The sequence below is a fragment of the Ruditapes philippinarum genome, unplaced genomic scaffold (assembly GCF_026571515.1).
Source record: "Ruditapes philippinarum isolate M1 unplaced genomic scaffold, ASM2657151v2 ctg176_1_1_1_1, whole genome shotgun sequence".
Lineage (NCBI taxonomy): Eukaryota > Metazoa > Mollusca > Bivalvia > Venerida > Veneridae > Ruditapes > Ruditapes philippinarum.
In genome coordinates this window covers 65,186-83,688 of record NW_026864115.1, presented here as the reverse complement: position 1 = coordinate 83,688, position 18,503 = coordinate 65,186, and the positions used below count along the sequence as shown (strand labels likewise).

Below are 18,503 nucleotides of genomic sequence, written 5' to 3'. Positions count from 1 at the left end.
TCACAAGTCTGAAGGGAACAGACAAAAGAAAACTATTACCGGTAGTCGAGATAAACAAAGGATAATAGTGTGAAAATAACTGTTGGGGCTGAAATTTTACATCGAGATACTGAAAATATCGAAATAAAAATATCGAGATAAACAAATATTTCCAACATAGATAAAGAAGGAAGAAAATCGGGACTTTCAAAATTTCATCGAGATAACGAAATATCGAGAAAAGCGATGTCGAGTTAACGATTGTTGACTGTAGTAAAAACTTAAAAAATCTTCTTTTAAAGAACTCAAAGAGCTAGAGCTAAGATATTTAGCATGAAACATCTTCTAATGGGTGTCTACCAAGTTTGTTCAAATAAAAGCCCTGGGGTCAAAATTGGCCCCGCCCCAGGGGGTCATTGATTTTCCCTATATGCATATAGTAAAAACTTAAAAAATCTTCTTTTAAAGAACTCAAAGAGCTAGAGCTAAGATATTTAGCATGAAACATCTTCTAATAGGTGTCTACCAAGTTTGTTCAAATAAAAGCCCTGGGGTCAAAATTGGCCCCGCCCCGGGGGTCATTGTTTTTCCTTATATGTGTATAGCAAAACCTTAAAAGTCTTCTTTGAAAAAACCCAAATAGCTAGAGTTTAGATATTAAGCATGGAACATCTTCTAGTGAGTGTCTACAAAGTTTGTTCAAATAAAAGCCCTGGGGTCAAAATTGGCCCCGCCCCGGGGGTTATTGATTTTCCTTATATGTGTATAGCAAAAACTTAAAAGTCTTCTTTGAATAAACCCAAATAGCTAGAGTTTAGATATTAAGCATGAAACATGTTCTTTTGGGTGTCTACCAAGTTTGTTCAAATAAATGCCCTGGAGTCAAAACTGGCCCCGCTCCCGGGGTGTCATTGTATTAACTTATTATGTGTATTGTAAAAACTTAAAAAATCTTCTTTTAAAAAACCCAATGAGCTAGAGCTTAGATGTTTAGCATGAAACATCTTCATTTGGGTGTCTACCAAGTTTGTTCAAATAAATGCCCTTGGGTTAAAATTGGCCCTGCCGGGGGGGGGGAGGGTGGACGGGAATTTCATTGTTTTTCATTATATGTGTGTAGTAAAAACTTAACATCATGAAACATCTTCTAATGGGTGTCTTCCAAGTTTGTTAAATAAAAGCCCTGGGGTTAAAACTGGCCCCACTCCGGGGGCCTATATACAGGTGAGCGACCTCAGGGCCATCATGGCCCTCTTGTTTAGCTCACCTGTCACATAGTGACATGGTGAGCTTTTGTGATCGCTTTTCGTCCGGCGTCCAGCCGTCCGTAAACTTTTACTTTAAACGACATCTCCTCATAAACCACTAAGCCAATTTCATCCAAACTTCACAGGAATGTTCCTTTGGTAGTCAACTTTAATAATTGTTCAAAGAATTTAATTCCAAGCAGAACTCTGGTTGCCATGGCATCCGAAAGAAAAAAACTTAAAATATCTTCTTTTAGAAAACTGTAAGAGCTAGAGCTTAAATATTTGACATGAAACATCATCAAGTCAGTGTCTACCAAGTTTGTTCACATAAATGCCCTGGGGTCAAAATTGGCCCCGCCCGGGGGTGTCATTGATTTCCTTATTTGTATAGAGTAAAAACTTAAAAAATCTTCTTTTAAAAAACACAAATAGCTAGAGCTTAGCTATTAAGCATGAAACATCTTCTAGTGTGTGTCTACCAAGTTTGTTCAAATAAAAGCCCTGGGGTCAAAATTGGCACCACCCCAGGGGGTCATTATTTTTCCCTTTATGTATATAGTAAAACTCTTTGAGTTCTTTAAAAAAAGATTTTTTAAGTTTTTACTATATGCATATAGGGAAAATCAATGACCCCCCGGGGCGGAGCCAATTTTGACCCCAGGGCTTTTATTTGTACAAACTTGGTAGACACCCATTAGAACATGTTTCATGCTAAATATCTTAACTCTAGCTCTTTGGGTTCTTTAAAAGAAGATTTTTTAAGTGGCCAATTTTGACCCCAGGGCTTTTATTTGAACAAACTTGGTAGACACTCACTAGAAGATGTTTCATGCTAAATATCTAAGCTCTAGCTCTTATGGTTTTTTACAAGAAGATATTTAAAGTTTTTTCTTTCGGTTGCCATGGCAACCAGAGTTCTGCATGGAATTAAATTCTTTGAACAATTATTAAAGGTGACCACCAAAGGAACATTCCTGTGAAGTTTGGATGAAATTGGCTTAGTGGTTTATGAGGAGATGTCAATTAAAGTAAAAGTTTACGGACGGACGCCGGACGGACGCCGGACGAAAAGCGATCACAAAAGCTCACCCTTTCACTTTGTGACAGGTGAGCTAAAAATGGTAGACACCCATCTTTTAGTGAGTGTCTACAAAGTTTGTTCAAATAAAAGACCTGGGGTCAAAATTGGCCCGCCCCGGGGGTCATTGATTTTCTTTATATGTGTATAGCAAAAACTTAAAAATCTTCTTTGAAAAAACCCAAATAGCTAGAGTTTAGATATTAAGCATGAAACATCTTCTAGTAAGTGTCTACAAAGTTTGTTCAATTAAAAGCCCTGGGGTCAAAACTGGCCCGGCCCCAGGGGTGTCATTGTTTTTAACTATATGTGTATAGTAAAAACTTTAAAAAAATCTTCTTTTTAAAAAGCCCAATGAGCTAGAGCTTAGATGTTTAGCATGAAACATCTTCTTATGGGTGTCTACCAAGTTTGTGCAAATAAAATCCCTTGGGTTAAATTGGCCCTGCAACGTTGGGGGGGGGGGGGTGGGGTTGGGGGGCCTATATACAGGTGAGCGACCTCAGGGCCATCATGGCCCTCTTGTTGTTCAATTAAGGGCACTGGGGTTAAAATTGGCCCAGCCCCTGGAATCATTGATTTTCCTTATATATACAGGTGTGCGATTTCAGGGCCATCATGGCCCACTTGTTTAAGTTTTCATTTGTATGTAACATTGAATGAGAAGAGTTAACAATGACTGCGTAATCTTCGTATTGAATGTCCTTGATTTATTACGAAATGAGGATTATTTGTAACACTTATAAGCTTGTCGTTATACAAAGAAAATGTCAAGTTTTTATGATCTCGTCATCATTGTAGTTATGCAAAAACTTTCATGTAGCCATTTTTTCATCACTTATTATAGTGCATTATGCATTTTAGTATTTACTGTTGTAACAACGTGAAATATAAACACTTAAGCTACAAGCAAATCATGTTTACCCATTTCATTTACAGGATCATATATTTTCAAACATGTATTAATGGGATATAAAGTTACTTATTGGATGTATTATTGTTTTTTTCTGTTATTTTTTAGGTTTGGAAAAATCATTTTATCTTAACTTTGTTAATTTTTCTTCCATAAAAGTATAGGTTATATATTTTATATACAAAGTTGAACACATTTACATATGTCATTGATGATAAATTTCTGAAATTCTTCGTAAATGTCTCAGAAAAATACATGTATTATACTTATTTATTACATGCTTTTCGATGGTTTATAGAAATATATCAGTGATATAAAACTGGTAATTTCACTGTTTGAAACAGTGAAATTACCACTTTGATAATTTCACTGTTTTGAATTTAAACCCCTTACGTTGTTTCAGTGAAATACCAGCGTGCACAGTACTGGGTACCAACTTAATGACGTGACGTCGTAAATGACGTCACGTTGTATTATTATTTGGCGCACTTTTCATTCAGTATTAGGTTTAATGTCTTTTTAAAACGTTTCTTTGCATATAATAAAAAGAAAATTTGTTTAATTCAGTGTAAGATCGGAATATATTTCACCTTGTGAACACCAAAAGTTCATATTTCACTCGCGGCTGCGCCACTCGTGAAATATACTTTTTGGTGCTCACTCGGTGAAATATATTCCGATCTTACACTGAACTAAACAAATATCCTCTATATAATAACTTAAGTACTTCTGGCAGCAAAAGGGTTAAAATGTTTGTGAAGTGTTCAAATTCAGGCTTGATAAGCTCTTTAGATTGTGTTAAAGTTGAAATAGACATGCAACTATATCAACGATTTGTTACTTATTAACTATGTATATGCCTGTTCCCATCTATTTACCCATAATCCAATGGGAAACAAATGGGTGACATTTTTGTTACATTTAAGCTCAGGATACATTAAAGATATTTTTGCCCATTTCATCTCATTTTAAAATTTGCTGATCAGGTCCATTTTCTCATAAATTGAATCAAATTTCCATTTATCACTTTGATGTGTTCATAAAAGTCTTCAATTTTTCATATCTTTACATTATCTTTTGTACATTGTTGGAAAAAAAATAAAGTTTTATACACTCAAATGTGTCTTGTTTTTAAAATTGTTTTGCTTTATTTTAAAGGGACTTCACTGAGGTTTTTTGACATGATGGGACTGAAAATATTTTTTGCAGATAAATATACCATTTGATATAGGTTTAGACCACTTATCTCTGTGCAAAGTTTCAGATCATTAGCGCACTTCATTTTTCCAGAATAATAATTTAAATTGTAAAAGAATGGCCAAAAATGAAAAGCGTTTAAACCCTTTTCACTCAAATCGGGCTAAGGAAAGCATAAAAATACGATTTTCAATTTATTTCAAAGTATATTAATTTTCTTAACTATCTTTGCATATATTTCTGTTTAAAGTACCCCAGCTCATTTATGTAGAAATTCAAATGCTATGTTTTTAGGCTTTTAAACCTCAGTGGTGTCCCTTTAAATAAAGTAAAAAAAGACCCCCAAAAACAACTGTTTACCAAAGAAAATGTGATCCTTAGCCCTAGCCACACTAAATATCTTAAATGGACTTGTCCATCTTTCAATGTGAACAAGACTATACATCATTTTAAGGCAAAATTTCAAAATACAAATGTATATACTGACAATGCAAACCATGTTCAGACGGCACTGAATCACTGGCTATATATGTGTAGAATAAGTTGCCATCAGCAGACAAAAGGTCACAGGAAGAATAGGTTTTTGCCAGCTGGCAAATGGTAAGACAAGATAAATAAAAAACTTTCATCAAATGCATTATTTTGTTTCTCGATTATCATACTACTATAACAGATTCAAGAGCCTTTTTTCTTTGTAAAAGATAATTATATTAATTTTGGATCATCACAAAACATGATGTACAACACACTTGACACTCTGATCCTGTCCAAATATTTATATGTCCTTAAAAACTGCAGTGATCTCATTGGATGCTTGAAATAATGCAACAAACTAAGTACAAATGTAGTTTAAACTTTATTTATGACTCATTAAGTGGGTTCATCTTCCACATTGATACAGAATATTTTTACATGGAACTCTGTCAAGTTTGTTATACATGTATATTACAGTCTGCATATTACAGACTGCACACTAGATTATCCTCTTTTCTTTATACTTAATAACGAAAGGCCTTACAAGAGCTTTCTTACTTCATAAAGGGAAATAACTCAATGAAAATCCTTGCAAGAGTTAAAGGTCTTGGCACATGTTTGTTTGTTTGATTTTACGCCTTTTTCCAACAGTATTTCAGTCATATAGGCGGGTAGTTTCCTAACCATCGTTCCTGGAGAGTTACACCAGTACTAGACTAATTCCTCCACGCTAAACTACCAAAGCATCTCCTGGGGATCAAACCCACGCCAGAGATAACTGGATTAGAAGTCATTGACTCTAACCCCTTGACCACGGAGGCGGTGGCACATGTGTGACTTACCAATAAGATATCATAGAAGTGTGAAGTTTCAAAAAAATGCCATCAGTTACTGTTAAGATGGGATTTTAAATGATAAACCTTAGCCATTATTTCTTTGTGGTTCACAAAGGGGTTTATTTTCTGCAACAGTTCATACTAAAATAGAGGTTTTTTGCCTAATTCAAGTTGATACCCTCCAAACTTTAAAAACCTATGAAATAGCACTATTAACCCAAGCCAAACTTTATGCCAACAACAGGGCGAGTAGGATAACCCACTAACATTTTATTAGTCAAGCTCAAAACTTTAAACAAATTCTGAACTTACTGATGAATATGTCAGTTATACTTCAAGCATGGCTTTTGTCACAGCTCATTAACAACAATATTAAGCTAACTGCTTTAAAGTTCTACATTGCCACAACTTGTATTCCTCCAAAAGGGGGAAGGAAAAACAAACTTTATTTGTACTCTTTAACAAGAAGGCCAAGATGGCCCTAGATCGCTCACCTGACACATTGAAGTCATCTGAGCAATTACCTTGACAAGCATCCTGACCAAGTTTGCTGATGATTGAGTGAAAAATATGACCACTATAGTGTTAACAAGGTTTTTCCATATTTGAGCAGTGTCACCTAGTTTTTGACCCCAGGTGACCCATATTCGAACTTGACCTAGAAATCATCAAAACAAACTTTAAGAACAATTTCAAGGATATTTTAATGGATCAAAACAGTAGCCACTAGTGTGAACAAGACTTTTCTATCTTTAGCTCCTGTGACCTAGTTCTCATCAGAGATGATCCATGTTCAAACTGATCTGAGCTATCACCTAGACAAGCATCCTGACCAAATTTACTGATGATTGAGGGAAAAATGAGACCACTAGAGTGTTAACAAGGTTTTCCATATTTGGGCGGTGTGACCTAGTTTTTGACCCCAGGTGACCCATATTTGAACTTGACCTAGAAATCATCTAAACAAACTTTCAGACCAATTTCCAAGATATTCGTATCAAAACAGTAGCCACTAGAGTGTTAAAAAGACTTCTATTTTTAGCTCCTGAGACCTAGTTTTTCATCTGATATGACCAATGTTCAAACTCATCCGAGCAATACCTAGACAAGCATCCTGACCGAGGTTGATGATGACTGCGGCAAAAAAGTGATCGCTAGAGTGTTAACAAACAAATGTGGACATTCAACGATCCTAAAAGCTCACCCTGAGCAAGCTCAGATGAGCTAAAAGGGAGAAAGGAAAAACAAACTTTGTTTGATACTCTTCTGAAGGGTAGGAAGGAAAACAAACTGTTCGGTACTTTTCCTGTTCGGAACTTTTCCAAAGGGAGAAAGGAAAAACAAAAAAATTTTAATACCCTACAAGCAATAACAGTTTATTCAGTAACTTAAGGTACATGTATAAACAAAACAGTACAATAATACAAGTTGCATATTAAAACTGAATGTAAAAGAAGTAAAAGGTTATAGAGGCTGGTAAGTTTCAGGCTTAAAATATTGGCAGACATATTTGGCATCTGTTGCGAATTTTCATACATTAGTATTGAAGATTTTAAAGAATTTCTTTAATTCAAGTTGGGACCATTTTTTTTTTCTGTTATACAATTCAAAATTTCCAGCCAAACAGAGAATGTTGAAGTCATAGTGACATTTTAATTTTGCTAGTGGAGTTTGAAGACCTCCAACATTATGTCAGGCACAAGTGGGCACCTTAGTAAAACCACAGATCTTTTGTCAGCTAGCATGATAGATAACTTTCTCACATGAAATAGTCTGAAGTCTCTGGCCTGATTTCAACTCAGACAGCAATACTGGTATGTGGAAAGTGATTCCAAGGCAATTAAAACCCCAGGACCCCTAAAAATTAAAAAAAATGATTAACTGAAGGACAAGAAAAAGGTTATTCATAAAAGTATCAGCTTTCTTGTTACATAATATCCATCTATCATTCAAAGATGATCAGGTTTGGGTATGTTAGGGGTAAGTCAAGCTTTTCAGGTCATTAGGTTACTTACTAGTTTTACTTGTATAAAATAATTTGATATGTGTTACGTCCTAAGATACTATAGTAAAATATATGTATAATTTTGCCATTTATCAAAATAGTACTAAATGCAAGAAAATGTACACAGCTACACAGAGCTCCTAAGTTACATATCCTTTTATATAACCTAATTATTGGTAAATAAAGTTTGTTTCACAATTAAGCTTAGAACAGTTACAAATAATATTTGATTAAAGAAATAATAGTGGTTGAAAACATTAAATTAAATACAAAATCATTTTTTTAACCACAATATTAAAACTTGTTCTTAAAATGCAGGAAAAAAAAACATAAACAAATCATCTCAACCAATAAATTCAGCATTTGAATTGATTTTGTAGAGCATTTTATATTCTAAATATTAACTACAGGTCTAACATTTTACATAAAAAATTAAATAATTATTAATTTAAGATTAATTATTAAGATATTTTTTTCTCACTTTATGTGACATTCAATACTCAACATGTAAGGCTCTTAGGGACTCATGGTATAACAATGACTTATAAGAATGGATACTTGTACACCAGTCTAGGGCTCAGGCCAGTGTGAACTAAATGTGCACATAACTCTTTTATTGTTTTCTACTAAATTCAATTAATTTCATTCTGAGACCTCATTAACTACAATTAAACAGTTCCAAATTTTAAAGCAGGGATACTCCATTATACAAATCAATCAGTTTTGTCTAACATTACAAATATTACTAAATTTATGTACTTAAATAAATACATGTAACTATAACTTCTTAACATACATGATCATGAAATAAAAAATAAAAATCCAAATACTGTAAAATTATAAATAAAATATATCACAGTAATTACAATGTATATAATTATTACATCATTTTCATACTAACATAATAAAATAATATATAAAATACCTTGTGACCAGGATTATGCATAAACTATATAAAGAATTCTGATAAAAGGCACAAATGTATATAAAAACCTCTATAATTATAAAATAAACAATGTATCATATTTATATTACTTGTATAATGTATAATTAATGCAAGGTATAATCAGTAAAATGCACAAAATTTAAAATACAATTATCCATTAGGCACATAAAATTTAGACACTCAAAAAGAAGATTTTCCAAAAACTATGTAAAATAAATGGGCATCATCAAAATCTTACATATATGCTGAATTAAAAAACTGCTTAATATTCAGTAGTACATGTAAGTCAATCAGCAGTAAATCAACAAGCAGTAAAGTACTAGCAGCAAGTTAGCCAGAATAATTAAATCAAATGGGATTCAGATCAACAAGAAGTTAACCAACCATCCATAAATCTACCAGTAGTAACAATCGTCCAGTAATCAACAAGCAGTAAACTGCTAGCAGTACACTTTTCAACAAGCAGTTAGTCAACCAGCAGTAAATCAACTTATAAGGCACTAATGTTTGCACAGTTGCTTTACAAGCAGTCATTGATACAACACATTTCACACAAATAAAAACAACAGTAAACAAATTGCAAAATTTTGTCACATAATTATATATATGTCATTTAAAACTTAATTTTTTTTTGCATATCAATAATTCTAGTATTATAATTAGTGCTAGAATTTTAATGATGTCTGAAGTTCCCATTTTGCAAATAAATCCTTTAAAACTGTCAAAGGTTTCTCCGAATCTTAATATTTGTAACAAAACTAAATCTTTTCAAAGATGTTACAGCTTTTGATTGTAGATATATTTAAATAGAATTAAAAATATTTACACAAGCTACAATAAATATATTTTTCAAGTTTTAACAACCTATGGTAATGTAATTATCTAAACAAAAGCCCTATGTTCAGGCATCATTACAAAACTTTCTATATACTAGTATAAACCAATCATTCATGTTTACATTCTTAATATCATATACATTATATTTTAGTTAAAAATTAACAATTCAATTTACATCCTCTTTTTTGTTTTATCCAATAGGATAATTATATAAATATTAAATAACATCATTAACATTCTGTTTATTTTGAGACATCATGCATATTTAAAGATCATCATTTTAACTATCAAAGGTGGTCTAAGTCTTTACCCACCAGTATAGAGCCAGGCCAGCCTGCATGTCTGTGATTATCTAACCTTACTCTATACTGTTGGTAGTTAAACGCCCTTAAACTAAAAATGGCAGGGCATATAAATTACACAAATTCAGCAGGTCAAGGGTTAATACAGTCAAACCTGTGTTAAGGGCCAACTCTGAATAAAGATAACCCTGCAAATAAAGGCCACTTTTGATAACAATTAATTGATAAAGTGGAAAAAATGAAACCTCAAAATAAAGACCACATGTCTATAAAGACAATTATTTGTTAAATCTTCCTTGGGTCACCAGGCCTTTGTTCACATGTTTGACTGTATACAGAGCTGTAATAATATAAAGTTTTAATTTATGTTACTGAATTTTTCTCATGAAGATAATATTTAGATCAAATAAATACTAAGTATACATTCAATATAAGTGTATTTGAATACATATATTTTCACACAAATGACTGAAATTCAGTGAAGAAAGGAAATACAAGACAGTAAGAATAAGAATGATAACTGTAAGCAGTTTGATCTATTGGGCTCATTATTTTGGTGCTACCAGCCATACCAAGTGGCTATGCTAACAAATTTATGTAAAATCTGGAAGATTTCTGAAAATTTAAATCTCACGTTTTTTGTGAATTTAAGTTTTTTTTGGTGAAAACAAATGCCTGCTAAATATCTTAGAAGTATTGTAAGAAGTTAACAGAGCTGAGTGTAGAAATGTAGCAAATAATCAAGCTCCTTGTCAATCAGTCCGAAATGGTGATTTTGTGAATTTTAGTATTGCCAAAATCATTTTTGCTTGTTGTTCTTTGTTTCTCTCACTCAAAACTGTAATTATCGATATATCGGCCATCATCACCCCACTGAAAATCATGTTCACCACCACTCTTCCCATATTTGGCACTTAGTCTTATTCCTTTACGGGGCACCTGTAAATATACATAAATATGACTCAAGATAACTTTAACTATAACAAATTTTACACTGAAAAAGACAGGCAAACACATTTCTGTTATGCTTATGTTAAATGTTCTTCAATGGAACCACTGTATACACAAATAAACTCCAATTCTGAGTTGATGGATGTTATCATTGCAAAATTAAAGAAGCTGCAATTTGATAATATTGTTTAAACCAGTGACTTATAAAACATCACTTGAAAAATAACTTTATCACTTTGATCTTACCATATCTTGCTACAAATAAACTTGACCTTTGACATTAAATTTGATTGGTTTACAATACATCTTGTAACTTTAAGCTTTATTTCAATTTTATTCAATTATGACATTTTTTAAATATTTTTTTCTTTTTAAAGAACCATAATTATGCCTTTTTTGAAAACCAAAATAAACATTATACAAAGATTATGGCATGCTGAATTAAACTATGAGTATATTAACTTCATTACAAATATAAAATATATTGTTACACTTCAACATTATAAACTGTCCTACAACTTGTAAGCAATATAATTAAGTTATCATATAAAGTAGCAAATAAAGCCTTTATTAATTATAACTACTTATTAACAATAATTGTAATTATATTATTGTAATAAATAAATAAGTGAGAATAAAATATCATAAAATATGTATAACAACAAAACAATTATAATCTTACAGGTTCAATGCAGCATCTGTACTGCATGTTGCAATATTAACTACATTTTTGCATTGAGGTTCTAGTACAATACACAACACTTAGGCACTGAATTTGCCATCTCACACAAATTTGGTAACAAGTTCAATTGCCAGAAGATAAGAGTAAAAAAAAAACCACAACACAAGTACATGAATAACATAAATGTAATATGTATAATGCATTATTACACCCCAATTGTAAATGAACTGCACAGCACTCTAGGTATAAGTATTAAATCAGCAAGAAAACAGATGTGTTCCAAACTACCTCCAATAATGTCAAAAATTATAACCTATAAAAGCAGTCACATTGACCTAAATCTGGTAACACTAAGTCAGATTGGTAAATACCACTTGTATATAGCCATGTCAGCCTGTGCACCAGTGCAATCTTATTCAGACTCCCATACAGTGTTGGCTTTTACAGAATTAAATTTAATTATTTTGTTCCGTTCTATAGCAAGTTAACGAAACTTATAGACACACTCTCGGATCCATTCCTAGAACCAACCAATACTGAGCAATGAGTGTAAAATATTCTCCTTAAGAAAACTACAGATTGTACCTAACTGGTCTTGAACCCACTCGAATAGCAAATTTCTCTGATTCCTAGTCTGACACATTAACCACTTGGCCATGCCTCCATACTGTTGACAGCTTAAACGATTATTTTGACACTGCAATCTGATAAGAATATTACACTGGTTGATGGTACATAAGCTGTACAGTCTATTTAATTGACTGAAGGGTAACAGTTTGTCAGTTTAAAAATGCTGGACACTTTTCTTGAAAGACATATCCTTCGCTTTTATATTCTAATGATAATTTTTTTGATAACTCAAAATATCCAATTATCTCCCATGTTTATTTCAAAATGTCAATTGTCAATTTATAGAATGTTGAAATTGTTAATTCTTTGCCTACTGCAAATCTTCATTTTGAACACATCTGTTTCAAACTGATTTAGTATCTGGGTACAAAGAATTAGAAAATAGCAAAAAGTTAAACAATAAATGTGATAATCATTACGCCATCACTAAACCTGAAACATTACCAATGTTAAAAATGCATTAATTAAAACACCTAATTATATTGTTACAGCTGTGTAAATTAGAATCTATATTAGATTATTTAAATATTGCTAATTAATCAATTCTAAGTATTTTCTATTTAAAATACAAAGTTTCTAGATTCCATGACTATGATTTATAAATATTCGACCATGACCTCCAGTAATCCATTTTCTGATGTTTTTCAATTCTTCAGATATTTAATGACAACTTTAAAGTATAAATGCTTAATTAATATGTAAAATGCAGTGAAATATAATTACATTATGCTAGAGTCAAGCTAAAATACAGCAAGCAATAACATAATTTACTTTTTATAAGAAATATATAGATCTGAGCGTGATTGAATTTTCATAAATGTTGACCTAATTGGAATTACAAAACCCCAAATTTCAGAACAATAAAACAGTAATAAAGTTGACCAAATAAAGCAGTTTGAGATAGGGTTAAAAAAAGTTTGTTCTGGTAATTAACTGCTCAATTGTGAATTGAAAAACAACAACAGAAAAAACACCAAAAAACAATAAAATTGTGTAATTGAATTAAAAAAAAAATAGAATAAAAAATAAAAATGGCAGTTCATTTATTATTTCAAAAACTGAAATTATACGCATTAGAAAAGGCTAAAACTGTGAGAGAACATTTAAAGTTAAGCGAGTGTAGGTATAAAACATAATTTAAGCAGTGCGTAATTATATCCAAATAAGGTACAAATTTGATTAAGGTGCATTTATCTATAGGTCAAATAATCGGGCACATCACCTGCCCACTTTTGATAGAGACACTACGTTCAGAGTCTCTAGACGAGCCGCAATGTGACCTTGGATAACCAGAGGTCGCCCGGCTTGACATAACCCTCCCGGAGCACACCCGACTTGACAGGGCTTTGGCTGACGGTTCCCGGCTTGCTATTTGACTGTTGCGCTCCGAAGTTCCGGACTGTAATACATTTAGCTGTATGGTCAATGTCAAATTGAATCTCTCTATAATACTAACATATACTTAGATGTCACTAAGAAAAGGCAAACCTAATGAACAATATCCAGTATTATGACTTGTAAATTCTGACAAAATGTTGAATAAGGCTAATACTTCATCTTTTTCAATAAAAATCATTATCAGTATGAAATACATTATGGGCAACTTGATCTCATTTTATCACAGTTTACTACACTTATTTCTATAATACATGTATTTAAGAACAAACAGCAAAACTCCCAGACAATATCAGGCCCTGCAACTGTTAACAAGCAAAATATTAAGTCAGTTACTTAAAACACATACATTTTGCATTATGCTCTGATCTCACATCCCATCTTTACAAAAAAGACCATAAAGGATCATGTGTTACCTTAGAAACTATAAAAAGCAATACAAAATATGTATGTTGCAAAGACTTAAATGTGCAGAACACAGGTAATAATTTTCATTGCCATTTTGATTTTGTTTGTACACATGTATAGGCAGCACATTTTAATGACATTGTTATTTTTTTTCTTCTTTTTTTTAAATTGACTTTTGAATGGTAGAAGCAATTATTGTGAGGCCAGTTTGTAAGTAATGGACCAATTTAGTCCAATCTGAGTTTATATATACTCAGGTATATAACAGTGTCAAAATATATTTCATTATTCATAATAAACATTGAAATGTGAGTTCAGACAAGACTAACCATGGTAAAATGTCATATTTAAATATAATTATCATTTTAATGTCATATTAATGTCATATAATTGTCATGTTAATAGAGCAATGTTATGATCTGCACATGAAGCAGTAAACACGAGTGGTACCAGTTTTATCTATATCAAATCCTAGTTCCTCCAGCATACCACCTAGACTTCCCATATCGTCGTCTCTCTGTACATAAGATTATAACAAATCAATTTCTTGAATTTTCATTGGCGAATACATATATTGTCCCAATTATAGTTACAATTTCTTCAGTAAATATCTTTGGAAGCATCTTGAGTGTTGGCCGCAAAACTGTTGTAAGTTCTTCTTTATTTCATATAAGTTACTGCAGTTTTGCAGTCAATTCACAATCTACCTGCTATTTTAAGCAATTGTCAGTCTTTCTGCATGAATTTAACTATGTACAGTAATCTCCACTTAAATGATATTTAGGGGACTGCCAAAATTAAATACTGTTATGAGGACAAGAGTCGGGACTGCAGCAACAGCATCGTTATCAGTGGTACATTGTTACTAAGTAGTATATCATATTATCATTATAAGTTGAGTTTATTGTACACTGTTCATCATCACATGCCCCTGTGTACATAAATACCTGCACAAATGATAATAAACCTGAATAATTTAATAGAGTCCCCAATGCTCTGTACACTAGCAGTTACTTCCGTTAATCAGTGATTTATTTTATGATAAAATTAAGAAACATTATGTTCAAAAGTTCATAAAATGGCAGTCAGTCTACAATCAAGTTTAAATCTGGAGTGTAAAAAATACTAAAATGAACAACTTCTATTAAATGAACAACTTCTATTAAGTCACTTCTATAAATAAAGAAATATGGAAAAAAAATACATAGAGGTTATTCATTTGTTTTTGTGTAAGATGAAATTTTATTTCATCGAGCGAACTTTAAAAACAGTATTTTCACGAGTGGTGTAAATCAGTAATCCACTCAAAAGCATAAAATAAATGTAAGCATTGCATAATATACTAATTAATATTCAAAACAGATAAACCAAATCAATTTAATCATAATCTTGAAATTTAAACAAACTTTTATACTTTGTGCTGCATATCCCAATTTTTTCTGAAATGAAATTTCAAAACATTTTGATGTTTTTAGAAAGCTTTCTCTAAAAAAGCATCAAATTTACGAGATTTTTGTTGTCTGAGGGCCTAACATAAATTTAATGTTTAATCTATCATAACAAATTGATTGTAAAGAAAAACCATAGCATAAAACTAAACATAAATACATGTAATATAAATACAACGTATTGCTTATAATTATTATAAGTACTTCTGTAAAATTAAGAAGACTGAAAACAGATCAATTTTTTTCGCCTTCAAACATTAAAAAAGTACACAATTTGTTTATATTTTTCTTTTATATTGGTAAAATAATATAAATTATTCGAGTAGTGTATCATATTAAATCATGAAGTTGTTTTTTTATATCAAATAAACATTATATTTTGTTGGTATATTTCCTAGTTTTAGGCCCAGGAACAAAAAAATATATATTCAACTACCCTTTTCTAATTATAAACATTAATACCAGTCACACGTGATTTTGTGTATCTAAAGAAAAAAGTATACACAGTGGCAGTTTGTTGAAAATTAATGTGAAAACATGTTCTTTTGAGCCTTGCACCTTAATTTCAAGACAGAAAAAGATCAATGAAGCTGTCAACCATTTCTTAAGGAAGACATCATAGATGTATTACATATTTCAAAATGATACACCATACAGACATACATAGTTACTCAACTATGGGATTATACTTCTGGTTTTAAAATTGAACATCAACCGCACCAAGGTTGTAAGGTCACTGTCTAGCTTCATTAGTATTAGGGAAGTCCCCAGATGTCCCTAGGGTAAGTAGATTGGCAAGTATTTGAGTAGAAACACTTCGACCTTCTAGAAAGAAGCTTACGGAAAAGACCTAGAATGTAGAATGATTGGAATTCAAGTTAAAAGTAGTTTCTAAGCCCCAGTAAAACCCGAAAGAAAATAATATTGAATGGTCAAATAGTAAAGACCCTACAACACTTCTAGAAAAACATTTAACCTCACAATACTGGCTGCAAGCCCTACTCTGCCCCCCATACACACATTATCCATGCAGTGTGGCAGACAGATGAATGGTCTAAACACAGCTCATTTTCCCCATGAACTTACCTTAGAGATAGGGGAGAAAATAAGGGGAAAGTAAAAACTGAGTTGTTCATTACACTGTAATCATTAATATTAAAGTAATAAAAGTGAGCAGGAAATAAATCACTGACTATTTAGAAAATAATAAGGCCTGTGACAATGGTTTAAAACCAAGCCAGCAGTCTTTATACTCAGCAAGGTCTGTTATATTTCAATGGTTGAACCTGACTTAACTCAAATTCTATGATATAATATTCATTATCAAAGCTAGATATACTAAAGAAACTGATTTTTTTCCTTTTGTGAGATTATAATACATAATTGTAAAGTAATGGTTGACAGCCTTTTAGAAGAGCAATGTGGTATGAAAGTTCACTACAGTGAGAGAATTAAATAGTAAGAGCACCTAGTCCTACAGTGTCCTGTAATTGTTGGAAAATAAAAACAAAAAACTTGTGTCAGCTCAGAAATTGAATTGATAAAAAATTTAAGCCCTCATATTATGCTAAATGTCCCATTTTGTCAGACAACAAAATACACATGTTTATTTAGCTATAATTGTAGTTTTTATATAAATCTACATGTACTATAATATGTACAAAATTGATTTTTTTTTTTTCAAAAAATAAATTAGCCTGTCAGACTAGATTTTTTGTTGACTTTTCCTTTAAATTATTAAAACACTTCAAATTTAAAATCTTTTTTTTTTAATTCTTAAAACATACAAAGAATAATCATTGAAGCTTTACCACATAAATGGTTAACTATTTTTTTTCAGTAAAAATAAATCTGTTGTCAATGTAAATACAAAATTTGATGACTGAGGTATGTGTACATGACTGTAAAGGTAAGAGACATGCCTAAATATCAGGCAGCTAGTCTTTTGAAAAGATGCCTTTTGGGTGAAAAATAATGATCTTTAAGTTTAGATATTCAAAATTGTAAAAATCATCTTGTACAAGAAATACTATAATAACTGAAGACATTATACTTTCATTGTTCAAGAAAAGCCAAACACTCAATGGGTTTTCAGAATCATTTTAGCTGATTTTATAATGTATATTGCATCATTCAAGCTCATTATACAACAAATTGGCATCGTTTCACATGGCACACATATCAAATGTGAACTATTGAACAGGTCAAGTAACTCCTACAGAATGGAAACATACAAGTAATTATTAAACAACTGTGTCAACTATCAAGAATATTCCCTCATTACTGAAGTTCATCTAATAAAACTGTCCCATCCCAGCACTTACATGTATCCTCAGTGATTGTTTATCTTTGTTCAGCTCAGATACAGTTGTTTTCTTTCCTTTGTCAGGGTTTGTGGCGGGCGTTGGACTCTCAGCACGCTGACGACGGGTTGCTGGACTTGGACTTCTAGACCTCCCTATATTGGACACAAAATATGTATGAAAGCAGTTAATATTTTATTATTTTCCAGCATTATAATTATATTAGATGTACATATTGGCCCATATCAGTTACTTCCCTTTGCTTTGCTCCTGGCTCTCCCAGCCTCTTCCTAGGAATGGTACATTTAGGTCAATTTAGTTTTTTTTAAATTTTGGCTTGAAATTCAACATGAATATCACATAGTTAAGCTATAACCACTTGACCTCCAAATGACCTAAATTTAGGAGTCCTGACATCATATGGTGACAATCTAACTTTATTGGTAGAGGAGGATTTCAGGTGCCATCCCTCTTCTTATTTCAATTTCAAACCGACACCTAACAGAAGAACCAACAACCTTTTGTAAGCTCAGCTATATTAGTTTCCTCACATTAATAGTCCCTGGTGGGATTCGCAAACAATTTTTGTGGCTTAAAAATAATCCCGTACTTTATTGCTGAATAAACTAAACTTCTACTCACCACCTATCCTGATACATTCTTCCTTGTGGCGAAGGTTCCAGGCTTTCAGTTTACACACCTTGCTACAATAATATACCTCTTTACATCTAGTGCACGCAGACAGACGCACAAACACAGACCGACCACACTGATAGCAGTACTTGAACAGTGGCTTCCTGTAAACAAGATATAAATAACCAAAAAATGTAAATGTAATTAACCAAAAGATAATAAATAAGTATTCTCTA

At 31.9% G+C, this 18,503-nt stretch overlaps 1 protein-coding gene across 8 annotated transcripts in view; it reads right to left on the bottom strand.

Annotated features, from left to right (window-relative positions):
• Window positions 1-10,632: 10,632 nt before the first annotated feature.
• LOC132724450 (ankyrin repeat and MYND domain-containing protein 1-like) overlaps window positions 10,633-18,503 on the bottom strand; it is a 37,396-nt gene continuing 29,525 nt past the window's right edge. For 5 of the 8 annotated variants that reach the window (XM_060709311.1, XM_060709309.1, XM_060709308.1 and 2 more), the window contains 4 exons: window positions 18,277-18,431; window positions 17,656-17,789; window positions 13,303-13,479; window positions 10,633-10,756 (listed from right to left, as the gene is read on the bottom strand). In XM_060709311.1, the coding sequence (XP_060565294.1) occupies window positions 10,646-10,756; window positions 13,303-13,479; window positions 17,656-17,789; window positions 18,277-18,431 (577 nt within the window). In that variant the 3' untranslated portion in view covers window positions 10,633-10,645. Of the gene's footprint in view, window positions 10,757-13,302; window positions 13,480-14,333; window positions 14,401-15,297; window positions 15,323-17,655; window positions 17,790-18,276; window positions 18,432-18,503 lie in introns of all 8 variants that reach the window. The other 3 variants (XM_060709316.1, XM_060709314.1, XM_060709313.1) reach the window with 3 other exon arrangements.